Source organism: Anopheles coluzzii, chromosome 3 (assembly GCF_943734685.1).
Source record: "Anopheles coluzzii chromosome 3, AcolN3, whole genome shotgun sequence".
Lineage (NCBI taxonomy): Eukaryota > Metazoa > Arthropoda > Insecta > Diptera > Culicidae > Anopheles > Anopheles coluzzii.
In genome coordinates this window covers 44,397,961-44,412,845 of record NC_064671.1, presented here as the reverse complement: position 1 = coordinate 44,412,845, position 14,885 = coordinate 44,397,961, and the positions used below count along the sequence as shown (strand labels likewise).

General features: G+C 47.5%; 5 protein-coding genes across 7 annotated transcripts in view; 2 read left to right on the top strand and 3 right to left on the bottom strand.

The window, feature by feature from the left end:
• LOC120958548 (60S ribosomal protein L37a) overlaps positions 1-14,885 on the bottom strand; it is a 342,039-nt gene that overhangs the window by 95,782 nt on the left and 231,372 nt on the right. The gene's annotated exons all lie outside the window — the stretch shown is intronic.
• Positions 399-4,528, top strand: LOC120955889 (uncharacterized). The gene is made up of 2 exons (XM_040377101.2): positions 399-1,427; positions 1,509-4,528. The coding sequence occupies exons 1-2, from the start codon at positions 1,113-1,115 to the stop codon at positions 2,757-2,759; spliced, it is 1,566 nt and encodes a 521-aa protein (XP_040233035.2). The 5' UTR covers positions 399-1,112; the 3' UTR covers positions 2,760-4,528.
• On the bottom strand, positions 3,491-8,199 carry LOC120955887 (actin-binding protein IPP). Its single transcript, XM_040377099.2, has 4 exons — positions 6,814-8,199; positions 5,763-6,735; positions 5,632-5,692; positions 3,491-5,549 (listed from the first exon to the last, which is right to left on the bottom strand). Exons 1-4 carry the CDS (start codon positions 7,243-7,245, stop codon positions 5,159-5,161), a joined length of 1,857 nt encoding a protein of 618 aa, XP_040233033.1. The 5' UTR covers positions 7,246-8,199; the 3' UTR covers positions 3,491-5,158.
• Positions 7,255-11,268, bottom strand: LOC120955886 (uncharacterized). Of its 3 annotated transcripts, none has more exons than XR_005751815.2 (3): positions 8,648-11,268; positions 8,002-8,568; positions 7,255-7,900 (listed from the first exon to the last, which is right to left on the bottom strand). XR_005751815.2 is itself a non-coding variant. In XM_040377097.2 (2 exons), the coding sequence occupies exons 1-2, from the start codon at positions 10,646-10,648 to the stop codon at positions 8,458-8,460; spliced, it is 2,112 nt and encodes a 703-aa protein (XP_040233031.2). In that variant the 5' UTR covers positions 10,649-11,268; the 3' UTR covers positions 7,255-8,457. The 3 variants fall into 3 exon arrangements, 1 of the variants encoding a protein (XP_040233031.2); XR_005751816.2 differs by having other exon boundaries at positions 8,094-8,568; XM_040377097.2 differs by having other exon boundaries at positions 7,255-8,568.
• Positions 11,469-14,543, top strand: LOC120955885 (X-ray repair cross-complementing protein 5-like). The gene is made up of 4 exons (XM_040377096.2): positions 11,469-11,779; positions 11,862-11,978; positions 12,041-13,151; positions 13,218-14,543. Exons 1-4 carry the CDS (start codon positions 11,762-11,764, stop codon positions 14,168-14,170), a joined length of 2,199 nt encoding a protein of 732 aa, XP_040233030.2. The 5' UTR covers positions 11,469-11,761; the 3' UTR covers positions 14,171-14,543.

Here is a 14,885-nt window from a genome sequence, read left to right as displayed (position 1 = left end):
CCATCATACGAAGGGATTGACTATCCTACTATGGGTAATGAATAAGTCAATGAAAGGCAAGCCCAGTGCACGTAACAACCAATAACGGTTGTTGTGCTATAGAAGAAGAATAGTTACAATACTGGGTATCTATTCAATACAATACGTTCCATTTCCTATGTTTGAAATATCTTCTGATGAAGATTTTTTTCATTTGCCGTGCCATTTCCTACGATAATTAATCATTTTGGAAAAAAAATAATCGAATTTAGCTCAGATAACGACATTTGGGCTAAAATTTGAATCAAAGCACTGCTTCCTATATGCACCTTGGTTGACAAAATGCATACCCCTACCATGCGTGTAAACAGCTTGTGCCAAAGTGACGCTGTCAGTGGCATCAGTTTTCATTTTGTGTTTTTGCGAGGATAACAAAAAAAACGAGAAGAAAGAAACAGTACAGAAATAAATAGTGTCGAAAAATGAAAACGCATTTAACTCTCAGCCCACCAGCAGAACACGATATCGATAGTTTGTTGTGGCTGGTGTAATGTGCGGGTCCCATCATTAGTACGGCTCTGAGGTGTGCAGTGTGCTTTTGTTCTGGTGCATCTGTGCAATCCCACGCAAGGGGGCACGCAAGCGGACTAGCATCGCGTGCGAGGTGGCATTTCCTCCTCCCCCAGTAGGTGTACAGGAGGTCGTCACTTCAGGTGTAGAAAATAGGCGAGCGGAACGGCAGTGGCACTGGTCCTTGCGGGCACTGGCCAGAAAGGGACATCGTCTCCGCTGCAAATGAGTACCATGGTGGGTACGCTATAGAACGACTGAAAACCCGCTAGCTTTGTGTGTATGGTACTGCGTTGACATCGTTACACAGAAGGTTAAAAACACACACGGGCGGATGGGAAGAGTTGCACAATTGATTTTTCTCAAACCTCGAACGAAGGGCCGTCACCCGCACGACTGGGTGTGAAGCTTCAAAACAAACAGTGCATTAGCGACACCAGTGTGTTCGGATAATTGGTGCAGAGGTTCTCCGTGCAGTGTGTTGTGTGTGTATGTGTGTGTGTTCGGTGTGATTGAATATAGAAGCTATATCGAGACACTTTCCCGTAAAGGGATAGTCCATCATGGAAGACAAACTGTTCACCAGCGTCGAGGAGGAGTGCCTGTACTGGAAGGAGCGCTGCCTGAAGGTGTCGCAGGAGCGGGACGATGCACAACGGGAGTTCGATGACTTCACCACCGAGTCGCGGCAGCTGGAGGCCGAGCTGGAGATGACGGTAGAACAGCAGGAGAAGAAGATCCGCGACCTAAATCAGCTGGTCAATCAGCTGCACAGCGAGAACGAATCCTACAAAAGGAAGATGCAATACTCGGAAAATGAAACCAACAAAATCGATGCCGACTTTCGGCAGCTGGCAAAGGAGAACGAAAAGCTGAAGGTAGGTAGTGGGCGGTTCCACCGTAGGAACAGGCCATCATGCAATTCCGAGCCTCTCATCCGTCTCCCTGCCTCCTTTTAGATTTACATTCGCGAACTGGAGCAAAAAAATGACGATCTGGAACGGGCAAACCGGGTAGCGAGCGAAAGTGTGGCCGAATTCGAATCGATGCTGAACCAGGCGTACGAGAAGAACGCACTGCTCGAGCTGGAGGTGGACGAGAAGGAGCGCATGCAGATTAAGCTGCAGCGATTAATGGATGAGGCGCGCGATTTGAAGCAGGAGCTGAAGGTGCGCACCCTCAAGCCGGACGAGCATGGCGAAAAGCTGGAAGATGACGAGCTGGGCGAACACGGGGACGGTTCCAGCAAACAGTTGGATCCCTCGAACGAAAGTGCATCGACCACGACAACCATCGCTACCGCCAACGTAACGTCCGCGGTCGGTGCGCCGCAGCAAATGAACAGCGTTGGTCTTGGGGGCGCGGATGGCATAGATCCGGACGATGGTACGCTGGGTGGTTCCAAGCTAGAGACGCTCAATAACAACCTGAACAGCAGCAAGCAGCAGCGAAGTGCGCTCGTTTCGCCCATGGTGAAACTGTCGGCGAGCAAGTTGAATGACTTTGGTCGCGAAACGACCACGCCAGAGGACGGCATCGTCGGGGACGGTGTAAAGTCAACGCTGCTGTCCTCACCCAGCAGTCAGCTGATAATAGAGCGAAATGGCAACAGTACGCCCTCGAGCGCACTCGTACCGGGTGGGCTGGGCGGGCTCAATGCCCCAATGGCACCGAGCGATCGCGTTTCGACGCTGAACATTGTGGCCGATCTGCTGCGACGGCTGGACAATATGGAGGCAAAGCTGAAGGCGTGGAAGATTCGCAAACCCTCGTCGCGCACCGGCCCCGGCAGTGCGGGTACGGTTGGCAGCAATGTTCGAACATCTCTGCACACCAGCCACACGATTTCGAATCTGCACCACAGTGCCGGTACAGGTGGACTGATGAACAGTCATAATCAGCATCATCCTCACCACCACCATCACCATAGCAACCATCATTACCAAAGCCAGCTGCAGCAGCAGAACCACCACGCAGACAGCAATCTCTCGCTCAATTCGCTCGGCTCCGGCGATGGTACGGTGCTGCTCGCCTCGTCGGCCAACTGTTGCGGCGCTACTGGCAACGGCAGTAGTAGTAACGCGGCAGTTGGCAATGTGCAGCTGCACTCTTACCAGCCCAGCACCATCACGATCGGTACGCAAACATCCCAGCATTTGCCGGCAACCTCGTTGCCTACCAAGACGGAACTATTGCGTACGAATAAGTAATGGTACAAAGCATGTCGTCAGCAGCATGATACCCCGCACACAGAACCGACGAGGTTGTGCTTTGCAGTACACAAAACGGGAAAAATGCAGAGATGGCAAGCGGGGAATTGCGCTAAATGTTATATTCCGAGCGTGAGGTCTAGCATGAAAGAGTGATGGGCGAGGGTGATGAAACTACCAACATAAGACACTGTGACAAAGTGATTTAATTTAAATATTTTCGAGTTTTTTACGTTACACCGTCCATCGCAAGGGGGAGGTGGTGGTGTGTGGGTGGATTATGCAGATTATGTGTCCGCTGCATACAGTTCGGTTTTAATCGTACAATTAATTGGTTCAGTTTTGATACTAACTTCCTTTTCATCGGTTGTACATATACATAATAGCGTATGATGAAGAAAGACAACAAAAAGTGTGCTAAAAGTGTAACTAGCGCTCTCGTTGTAGGAATTATGTAGTTTGGAATGATTTTTGGTTCCCGGTTTTCGTTAGCATTATCTATTTATGATATATTCCGGGAATTCTGTGCGCATTCTGTGTGTCTCTCCGTGTGTCTGTAGTACTATTTTTGTTTTACTTTCCTCTGAGATTTGTTCTTGGACAGTTTCATCCCTATTTTGTCCTAGTTGCTCTCCGCAACAGAGTGTATGCTAATTTATAATTTATGTTTGAATTTGGAACCGTTGATCGTTTTCCAGATTTTGCTTTTTTTTTGCTGTCCGCGAAACGATCTGTGTATGCTAGCTAGCAAAAACTGTGTACTGTGTAATTATGCTGCTTCTGCGAATGTTTTAATATGCAACGGGCAACAACGTTTCATTCGCTTCCGTTTACACCCCAAAAGCGTCACCAGTATATGCAGTATTGTACGCAATATTTACACCGCTAATATGAGACACGACACAGAGAAAGACGTATAACAATGCATTGCTTTAATCGATTCCGTGAAGTGTATACATTTTTTTTTGATAAATCAATGGTGATGTTTTCGAAATGGTTATAAAAAAAAACATTTCCTTCTATCGGAGCGCCGCCTTACTTTCACAAAACTTACCCGCTCTAAAAAAAAGTACTGAAATAACCAACCATTTGAGTAGTGAATGTGGGTGACACCTGCAAAACATTTCCTACTTCACGCCGCGCGCTAAAATCCACCCGAGTCACAAAATACTCTGTTTTGGGGAAGAGATAAAACCTTTAACAAAAAAAACTAAACCTTACAATTCCTGCAACATTGGCGTGGGCAAAGGAGCAATACTACAGCAGCCCACCTTGAAGGGAAGAATTTAGCGAAATTATAAGTATAATATAATATATTTTGATCGAGGTGTTAGTATGATACAAAACAAACTATTTCTGCAATACCTTTTGACAAATACTGCACGGAGGGAGGAGCAAGCTATGAGCATCATCCGCGGCAATGTCAGCACGACGACGAGGTAAAATACCACTATTTGAGCGAAACAACGTTCCCATCTCACAAGCTTCTTTCGCCTAACACCATTGTTTGTTAACAAAAATGTAAAACTGTGCAAAATGGGCTAGAGAATGGTAGTGGAATTGAAATTAATTGGGAAAAACTAAACTAAAAATAGTAACAACTACCAACAAACAAGTTGTGTATAGACCATCAGAAGAGTAGTAGCAAAGTAAAATACAAAGCGAAGCGGGGAAAATGTCCAACAAAACAGGCAAAAACTATAAGAAAGTGATCAAAACTAACGCATAATAAAGGCTATATTTATTCAAATGGTATATGAATAACAATAGTAGCAGAAAAACAAAAACAAACACCTTTTCAATAGATTATCACAAACCATTTCATAAATTTCCGCGCTTCCTTTCTTTCCCACGTTTTCTATTTTTAAACAGGACATTTAATCGATTTATTATATATTTTTTTATCTTTATGGATAATTTATCAGATCACGATACGAGAATGATTGAAAATATAAATGAGATGTAGTAGAACAGCCCCAACCAAGTTGTGCAAAAAAGGATCGGGCTGGGGATCGTGTACGCAGATTAATATGGTGGTGGTGGTACTACACACTATAATATATCTAGTTGCACATCTATATGTTTAAAACATTTCACCATCATCTCATCGTTTGTTTGTTGGTAAGTGATCGAAAAAGTGTTGATCAAATGTAACTTGGAAAGAAACAACGATCAAACAAACGAGAAGAAGAAATACGTATTTCGGCACTTTCAACGCAAAAGGTCGGTTCGGTTTCGCGCGTTTGCACGGGGGTAGCACACACGCGAATGGTTTGCTATTCAATCGCAGCGCTTTATAAGCGCATCTTTGGTTTTGCGATGGCGAATGTTAGGCGCGCCGATTGGACCGAGGGATAGAGATAAATCCCCAAAGGGGGTTGTTTTTGTGCCTTTTTTGTTTAGACGACTACCGCACCCGCCTCAGAACGACTGGTCGGTAGATCCGGGCACACCTTCCACTGGTCCGTGATGGGATTGTAGCACTCGAACGAAGCGATTGTAATTTGCGCCCGGTAAAAGTTGATCTCGCAGGGCTGATCACCACCAGCCACGTACAGTAGGCCGTCGGCCGCTGCTACGGCTGGGCTGGACCGGCGTACCGTCATCGGCGAAACCATTGACCACTTGTCCTCGTCGAAGCTGTAGCGTTCGACTGTGCGTAGCACTTCCTGCTGGCTGCTGTTGCCACCGACCACGTACAGATGGCGGTCGAGAATGGCTACCCCCATCTGGCAGCGAGCGGTTTGCATTCGGGCGAGCTTCGTCCATTCATGCGTAACGGGATTGTAGCTGTTTATTGGAAAGTGGATAAGCATATTAAAAAGTATGGTCTTGCTATTTTCCATTCCATTCCACTCCTTGCTAAACTCACCTGATCAGATCGGTTAGATATCTCGAGTGAGTATTGCAGCCACCGACAATGTATATCAAGCCTGGAAATGGGAAGAAACAATTCGGTTAACGTAGAAACACCCCACCACTCTGCCGGACAGTGCCACTTACCTTCGAAGCTTACGACACCCATACTGAACTTGGGTTCCGGCAGATCGCCTACCATTCGCCACGCATTTTTCATCGGATCGTAACACTCAATCGAGCCGCCAATGTCCTCCCCGATCCAGCCGCCCATCGCGTACAGCGTGCCGCCGAGCGTACAGAGCCCAAACTCGCACCGGGGCACATTCATCGGTGCCATCGGTTCCCAGTTGTTGTTCTGTGTGTCGTACACCTCCCCGTTCGCCAGGATCTGGCTGCCGCGCTCGCCACCGATCACGTAAATCTTGCCACCGAGTGCGGCCACCCCTGGCAGAATGCGGCCGATCTCCATCGGGGCCGATTCGATCCACTCGTGCCGAAAGATGTCATACTTTATGACGGACTCAAAGATCCAATCCGTTGGCGTCCATCCGGTCGACCGTTCTCGCCGCGATCCGCCAATCACGTAGATGCTCTTCTTCGCACAAACTCGCGGGCACACGCGCAACGGCACGAGCTGACCGCGGCGCGATGTCAGATCCTTGCGCACCGAGCGGAGCGCTATCTTGAGCGACACATCCCGGCACTCGGCGATGGCCTGATCGATCAGCCCTACCGGCACTAGAGCGATGCGCACGTGGGACAAAATTTCAAACACGTACTGGCGGCGCGGCACCACATCGTGTCGGATCCAGCGCAGCGCGGCATTAAACACCTGATACTCGCTGTCGACCCGCAGCGCCTCGGAGGCGATCACCTTCACCAGCAGCGTGTGCGGAATGTCGAGCAGTTCGTCCTCGAGGGCGACCTTCGGAAAGTTGCTGTGGACAAAGTTGGCCGCCACCTCGGCAAGCTGGCGGCAGTTGTGCGCTTCGGCGAATCGCAGTATGCCAAGCGCGTTCGATGAGTGTAGTTCCCGGCACAGATACTCGCAGCAGCCGTCCACTACCTCGGGCACCTGCAGCATGTCGGCAGCAGCCAGCAGCTCCTGCACATTGCTCTGGAGAGGAAAGCAAATAGATGAGTAAAGCAATTAAACATAGCAGGCGGCTACAGTCAGCGATGGTTACCGACTTACCTGTTCGATTTCGATCTGGCCGGTGTAGATGAACTCGACCAGCAGCTCCAAAATGTCGGCCCGAATCGAGTGGAGCGTAACGGTCTTCTGTTTGCCCTCGCTCAGCCCCAGCTCGGGCCGGAACATGGCCTCGAAGTAGGCGGAACTGGCACTCAGCACGGCCCGATGGGCGTGGACGGACGTAGCATCGCCAACCTTGATCTCAACGTCACAGAAGCGTGAATCTAGCCGCAGCGCGTTCAAATTAAGCAGCATCTTTTGTGCGTAATGTGGGCAGCTGAATCGCGGCTTGCCCCCGCTGCTGCCGGCAGTACCACCTGCCGCTCCACCGACTGCCTGCGACACATCCGTCGGGGAAAGTGGTGACTGCGTCGAGAGTGAGCATATGATGTCTCCACAGTTGTTGCCATTGTAGTTGTTTAGTGGGGGCATGGTTGGGCCTTCTTCTTTTTTTGCCTGCCCGTTTCACCAGCTCTGCCGTGTGTGTATGTGTATGCGCTTTTTTAGAAAATTGCAGGCTTATCAATTCCCACCTTGTTTTGGTTGCAACAATCTCGTTTTTCACCCGTTGAATGCAATGAGACGAAGTAGTTTCAGTGTTACACCATCTTTACTTCCGTCTGACAGGCGATTCCATGGCGTTTTTACTCCATGCAAACCAATCACTGTTCACTGTTTGTACTGAGCAAAAGAGCTTCTTTTTCCCGTTCTGTGAGCAATGTCCAGAGCAGCCCCGGACACAGTGCCACAGCGGCAGCACAATTTCGTTATTCGATTATCTTTGCGATACGGGCCTTAATTAACAAGTACATGACACTGCAGGGTAGCCGTAGTGTGGTGTGTATGTTGATTATTCGACTGCTTCCTACGCCCTAGAGTACCCCTTCTCCACACGCGACTTTCGAGATTCGTTCGTTCATTGTCTGCCCGCGAGACTAATCAAAGAATCTATCAATTTAATAAACCATCTTCCGTCGCACTCTCGAAGGTCTGCGATGGCCGCGACCCTTCACTTTACTTGGACACTATTTTATGCACCCGTTCACAAACCGCAGCACTGTGTTCCGCAGTTTTGGCTGCTCCGTTGCTGAAATCGCCAGAAAAAGGGTGAGAGAAACAGCGAGATAGAGAGAGAGCGCGAGAAACGCAGACGGGTGTGTAACAATTGCTGCAATTCACGAAACGCACTGTGCGGGAGTCCCTTGCGAACGCGTCATTCGCCCACAAGATGTCATTTCACTTGGCAAAGTATTGAGCCAAAGAGTGCTTTCGTATCAAACCTCTCCGCTGCGGCAATATCGTTGCGGACGGACGGGGACTCTCTTCGCGTTGGCAAGGCGTAAATTTTCTCCAACAGCAACTTCTCGCACAATACGCAGCAGCAGCAGCAGTACGCAATTGAGGTCCGCTCGCACGTCGACACAGCTCTTTGTTGGTGTGAGTGATTTGTTTTTGTTTTGCAAAACCATCGGTTGCTTCGTCGCGTGGGCTGCAACACCAATACACACGCGCACCTGTTACAGCTGTCAGTTGTTGGACGATGAATGAACGGCGCTCTTTGGGTTGGGATTGCTTTTAAAAAAATGATGAAACTGAAACTGCTGGTGGCGCACGCTCGATGATACAAAGTAAGCTCTGCACTGCCTAGATGCTGGCTGGAACATCATCCTCCACGATATCGTTGTTTCGTACTTTCCGGTACAGCTGGATTATTAAACTACCATCGGTGACTGCCTGCAGTTCGAGCGATAGACCCTGGAATGAAAGTGATACGAATAACAATATCATTTTGCCGTACAAGTGCTGCAAGTGAGCGGTTAAGAATTGCGCTTACTTTTAGCTTATCTCTTCTCTCTTCCATTTCAGCCAAATACTCTTCCGTATCCAGCAGCAAGTGCTTGACCAAATCCATCGCTACTGGACAATCTGTTTTCGCGCACAGTGTGGCTTTTTCTCCGTGCCAACGCATACGGACCGGTGCATCCAATGCGAACCAGGTGTCATCGGGTTTAACTTCCAGGACACTAGAAAAGCTGGCTGCTTTCGTTTTAGATTGCTCATTTCGAATGCAGTACGTGATGGTACGCTTCTCGTCCTGCTGCCGAACCGGGTGAGGATTGTTTTGTGCGATAATGTCCCTAGCAGCGTTTTTCACACAACACCCGGACACGATTAAAGACGATGGCGTTCGGTGTATCAACCGAGCAGCACACGAGTTCGTTGATTCTATATGTGCAGGCATGGGAATCGACAGTAGTAGGCTTTCATTTGCATTTTGAACCGTTGTAACCAGCATGCAGCGAAATGTCGGTAATCCGCATGCCAAATCTTGTGCAGTTAAACACACAATTGCCGAGAGTTCCCCTGCTGGACTGAACGTGCCAAGCACGGGATAGGAGTGCAAATCGCTGTCGCTTTGGGCAATGCAAATGCTCCACTGTTTTTGCTTGGAAAGTAAAGCAAAAAACCCTTGGTTGATGGCTATTTTCACACTGGCAAACAAGCACACACACTCCTTGCGATGTCCAAACAGAAAAGCTTTCCCTTTTCTGGGTGGCATTTCACGATGAAATGTAACATCCATATGGGCAAGCGCTTCGAAAGCTGTTCTGTTTTGATACAGTGCTAGCACGTCGAATTTAGCCTGCACAACTTGCAGGGCCCTATCTATACGTTGGTCAAATTGCACTTCTTCCGTGAGCATCTTTGTGATACGTTTCGAACCCGCACGATTATCCTTGCGAAGTAAAAACATTTTCGGAACATCAGCTACACTTGTCTGTTTCTCGCTCTCCCTGCAATCGATGGTGTAGAATTGATTATTTTCTGTCAACAGCAATGCGACCGATTCGCTTGCAAGCACCGTAATGCCTATCACGCCTCGAACAGGTACTTCGCTACTTTCCGTGATGATTTGTTTTGTTTCTTCCGAGTAGTAAAATTGCACACGATGTGTGCTAAGCCCGTTCGAGTACAGGAACCCGTTATTTGCTTTCTCGAATGCATATGCTTCGACTGGGGCGTGAAGGAACACCGATGAGGTTGCCACCAGGAGCGTTTCCGGGACAAGCGATTGGGCAAAGATGACCAACACACCTGCCTGCAGCAGAACAGTTAGGCATAGGCTGCTCTCGAAGAAATCAAAATCCAGTACACAAGAGGCAAAGCACCGCAGCGCGATCAGATCACTTTCGCCATTGGCTTGCTCCTGCACCCAATACAGCGTGTTATTAATGGCAATCAACAGCACCTGGTCTCCCACGGAAAGCTTTGTGAAGCCGAGAAAGTTGCCCAAAAACCGTTCATTCACTTCATTCACTATCAAACATTTGATGCTAAGCCGGGCTGTGGAATCGATACTTTCAATGACCAGATCGCAGCTCTTGAGCGTAAGGTGGGACGAAAATCCGTCGGATAGTTCTATCAACTCCAGCACTATTGCACTTCCGGCACTGGTTTGCCTCACTATAAAAAGCTGTCTCTTGTCAGGACCTTGCTCAGCGTGCAGGACATGATTGTAGGCATCGATCTGCACGAACTTTTCATCCAACGCTTCATACACCAGCAATTTACCATCAGATGAGATTAGTAATACGTTCGATTCAGTCCTTTTCAGTTCACGTACAGGCTCATCAAATTTTTGTTCACATCTTGTAAATACTTTTGCTTCGTTCTGTTCCCGAGTAAGGGTCGTCATGGAGACAGAAACCACCTGCTCAACACTTGCAACCATTACGGTCGTGCTTTGTTGATTGTTATTCGCAGCACAGATGATTGAAATGGGATAGAAATTGTTGTCTGGTATTTTCCATCGCGCTAAATATTTATAGGACATTTCCAAGAGAATGTGGAGAAGATTTGTACGCTGCTATGTTTCCGTTCGTTCCTGTGTCGACATTGGCAACTGCCGTCGGCTTGGCGCCAAATCGTTTGACATCACAAGCAGCAACAACAAAACAATGCACGTTTCAATCCACACCAGTGTGGCCAGATTTTTTGGCGTTTTTCGGTAAAAAAGAACAATCGGTAGGAATACAGATAAATCGGTTGTTACGAACCGGGCTTCTCCGGCAAGCCACGCGAAGGTTTGGCCCTTAGCAAGAGTTGCAGGATTGTAACGGAGGAGAAACAAACAGCAATTGTGGACAGAGTATTTGATACTTCGCCTACTAACCAGTCCTTCCCGCTAGTTGCTTCTAATCCAAATGTTGGGAAGCCTGTGCAGACGGATGGGGGTGTTTGGCTCGGAAATCCAGGGGATCTGTCCTATTTCGGATATTGGAATTAAACCTCTTAACTCCAAGAGGTTCTGCGTTTGAATCTGTCTTTATTGAAAATATGGCCTACTTTTATACTAAATTTATCCCTACACGTTTACCCGAATATCCGTTTGGACTGGATAATTCGTGTTTCCAGAAATATCTTATTTTGATGTGGAAGGATAAACAATGGTTACTAGGATCAGATTGGAAGAGGCGAAAGAACTCCGCAGGAGCCAAAGCCTCTCTAAACCATACTAACAACAACAACATAGGATCAGATTGGTGAAAAAAGAAATTTAGAATCGCGTGTGTAACATCGGTATTTCTGGTCACTCTGCTCGCTTTGCTCTGCGGGGTTTGTTTCTGTCAAACAACAAAAACAGCTGTTCCTAGGACGCCGCCAGATCTTGAAGATTCTTGTATAGAAATGAAAACATGTGTACAGTTTCCTACAAATTCACCAGTTCAGAATAAATTGCGCTGATCAAACATTTATCGTGCAGTGCAGTTTACACATTTACCAAGCCAAGCTCTTCTTCAAACGGCATTTCAAGTTACTTCAAGTAGAATTTTAGCACAGAGCAGAGGTCGTTTGAAAAGCGGTTCTGAACGGTTCCTTTTACAAATCTGCCTTCGGAGGCAGGATCAAAAGCAGTGAAGTTAAGAAACGTTACGTATAACAAAAAATGTCTCGCGCAATAGGGGTAAGTGTTGTGAAATGTTCAAGAGATTGAAGTTTAAAGTTATTTAACCGGCTAACATCCTCATTCTATCAATTGCTTTCAGAAAGCCCATATGATTGTACTGGACGTAGGTCGCAGCTGTGCGATTGCTACCGGAAGGGATAAGCAATCGTTCTTCGACAAAGCAAAAACCTGTGCCTCCCTCATCGTGCAGCGCTTGGTATGTATGAAGCAGTAATTGTTTAAAGAAGCGCGATTTCTAATAAAACATAATAAAACTAGATTTTTAGCGCACCAAACGATCATGTCGGCATAGTTCTGTTTGGAACAGACGAGACAAACAATCAACTGAACGTGGATTCTGGAGGGTACGAAAATATCACCGAAGCTTTTGAGCTGAAACCACCCAACTGGCAAACGCTAAGAATTTTGCAAAACCAGGTGGTTCAAACGGAATCGGAAGCAGGCTGGTTCGATGCACTGATCGTTGCCACCAATTTTCTGCGTAACGGTGCATTGGGCAAAAAGTTTACCGGATACAGTATCATCCTCCTTTCCCCGCTGTTCGTGGCTGGCGATATCGATCAGGGTCAGCTAGAGTCTGTGGCGGATGGAATAAGCAATATGTTGGGTGTACTGCACGTCATCACAAATTACGTACTCCATCCAGCGGCATCCGTCGCCTCGATCTTCACCACAACGGGTACCTTCGATGAGCAGGCAAGCAAAACCGAAGCACGGACCGAAAACGAGCGCTACGTAAGACAAATATTGGATGCTACGGATGGCACACTGGCCAACATAAACTGGGCCGAGCGGATGTTGACATTCTTCGATGCAAAAGCAGTCCGACCGACGCCCTGGAACTCCACACTGACCATTGGCACGAAGGTAAAGCTGTCCATTTCGGCCTATTACATTGTCTGTGAACAGAAGGGGCTGGGCTCCTTCAAGGTGGATAGCGTCGACGATGCTGCCTCGCGGGTGGAAATGAGAACGCAATACTTTTTGAACGACAAACCGGCCGAAATTTCCATGCAGGACATCATTATGGGCTACATGTATGGGTCTACGGTCGTGCCGTACGATAATACGATCGATATCGAGTACAAGTCGGGCGATTGCCGTTTAGCTTGTCTGGGATTTACCGCATCCAGCAACATTCTCGAGGAGCATCTGTCCGGCAAGGGATCGCACGTGGTAGTCGCAAAGAAGGGATGCGGCGCTTCGAATCAAAAGCTTTGCGCCTTGGTCAAGGCAATGCACGAGCTGAACGTGGTCATGATCGCCACCAAGGTGTACCGCAAAGATACCAAGCCAAGGCTGAACGCACTAATTCCTACGTACAAACATGGGAATCCGTGCCTCGTGATGCTGGAACTTATATTTAAAGGTGAGCTGGCATAATGTCTATTTTTGTTTGTTTCTTAAACATATGCTAAATATTTGGCTTTTTTAGATGAGCTCTGCAGCTTGAAGTTTCCCTCGTGGCTGAAATCTTCTAAAAACAAGCCTACGAATGAACAGTACGACGCGATCGACAAGCTAATTGACAGCATGAATCTGATGGATGCGGTCGACGATTCCAACGGGGAATGTCGTGAAGCGTTTGCCCTCAACAGCACATTTAATCCGACGCTCCAGCACGTGTACCGAACCGTTGCTCACCGTGCACTCAACCCAAAGCAACCGTTGCCTGACGTGAACAGTACATTGCAAGAATTGATCGACGTTCCGAAGAAAGTGGTAGATCGATCAAAGGCAGCGCTGGAAGAGGTAAGGAAGGCGTTTGAATTAAAAGAAATCAAACAAAATACGCGTGCCGAGTGGCTGCAACGGATGGCAAAGATCAAGGTAGGGACCGATGCTAGCGGCAGCAGCAGCAGCACAACCATAGACAGTGGTGTTCTCATGGACGAGGAGGCCGACGATGGCAGCGATGATGCTAACCGTAGAATGGTTGTGTCCGTGGGTACAGTAACACCCGCCGAAGACTTTGCGCTTCTTCTGCGGCGGGGTGAAAAGTTTGCCACCGTTGCCACGCAGCTGCAGAACGCAGTGTTTGAGCTGCTGTTCACGTCAATGCGACCGCCCGGTAGTAAGGTGGTCGCTGCATTACTGGCTTACCGCAGCGAGGCACAAAAGCTTGGCCCGTACCGGTACAACGAGTGGATGACCGAGTTTAAGGAAATGCTCCTAACACGCCAAAAGGCAGACTTCTGGGAGACGGTGATCGTTGGCGAGAAGCTCGGTTTAATCGATTCCCAGGAAAGTGAGATGAGCACGGTAAGTGTGGATCAGGCTGCAAACTTTTACAAAACCCCGACACAAAACAAAACGGCAGTGGAAAGCTCGGATGGAGATTACATAGATCCTGATTGTTTGTTTGATGAGTTGAATGGTTCTTTCTGAGCTATTAACGACTTTCGACGGCAATTGGATACGTGTTCGTGCCTCGGCCAGCGTAGCTGTAAAGGAATAGAAATATAAAGCATTTTACTAAAATACAATAACCTGTGTACGCAAACAACTACTACAAAACACTACGTGAGATGATTGCCATGAGAATTTCTCCTCCGTCACATGTTCCCAATGGTTGCATCGTATTTGTCGTGTCAATTTCTTCAAGTGCAGCCAATGTTCAGAGTGCGTAAATGCATTTATCAAACCGTTCAAATAAGCGAACATTACTATTATCTACGAGATGCTCAACAAAAAGTCAAGTTTGCATCGGTCCAACGCCGGAAGTTTGTGCGACATCTCGTAATTTACCACCAAGAATACGGTAATGATAAGAAGTCTGTGAAGCAATTTTTGTACAAATATTGATTATGTTAAGGAGGAGTTGTTAGGAGAATAGGTTAAGTCAGAAATTAGACTGGATTTACTATTATTATGTGAGATAATTACACTACATGAGGATTTTTGGTTGCAGGGTGAATAAACTTAAAATCTGGCTCTTAAAAACAATAATTTGTATAAAATTCTGGAATCTCTACTCATGCACGGTCATTTAGTTCAGTTTCGTTCAGTTTTCGGATTTGAGTTTTAAAATAACTCACACCAATCCAATACGGCCGCATCTGATAAGACGCCCAATTGATACAAACATTGTATCACAATACCG

Excerpts from the sequence above, each read along its gene's own strand:
- LOC120955889 (XM_040377101.2), top strand. The coding sequence starts at position 1,113 with ATGGAAGACAAACTGTTCACCAGCGTCGAGGAGGAGTGCCTGTACTGG. Across the intron at positions 1,428-1,508 it reads AGGAGAACGAAAAGCTGAAG|ATTTACATTCGCGAACTGGA; the intron begins GTAGGTAGTGGG and ends GCCTCCTTTTAG.
- LOC120955887 (XM_040377099.2), bottom strand. The coding sequence starts at position 7,245 with ATGCCCCCACTAAACAACTACAATGGCAACAACTGTGGAGACATCATA. Across the intron at positions 5,693-5,762 it reads GGGTGTCGTAAGCTTCGAAG|GCTTGATATACATTGTCGGT; the intron begins GTAAGTGGCACT and ends TCCCATTTCCAG. Across the intron at positions 5,550-5,631 it reads TATCTAACCGATCTGATCAG|CTACAATCCCGTTACGCATG; the intron begins GTGAGTTTAGCA and ends TCCAATAAACAG.
- LOC120955886 (XM_040377097.2), bottom strand. The coding sequence starts at position 10,648 with ATGTCCTATAAATATTTAGCGCGATGGAAAATACCAGACAACAATTTC. Across the intron at positions 8,569-8,647 it reads AGAGAAGAGATAAGCTAAAA|GGTCTATCGCTCGAACTGCA; the intron begins GTAAGCGCAATT and ends CTTTCATTCCAG.
- LOC120955885 (XM_040377096.2), top strand. Across the intron at positions 11,979-12,040 it reads CCCTCATCGTGCAGCGCTTG|ATTTTTAGCGCACCAAACGA; the intron begins GTATGTATGAAG and ends TAATAAAACTAG. Across the intron at positions 13,152-13,217 it reads GCTGGAACTTATATTTAAAG|ATGAGCTCTGCAGCTTGAAG; the intron begins GTGAGCTGGCAT and ends TGGCTTTTTTAG.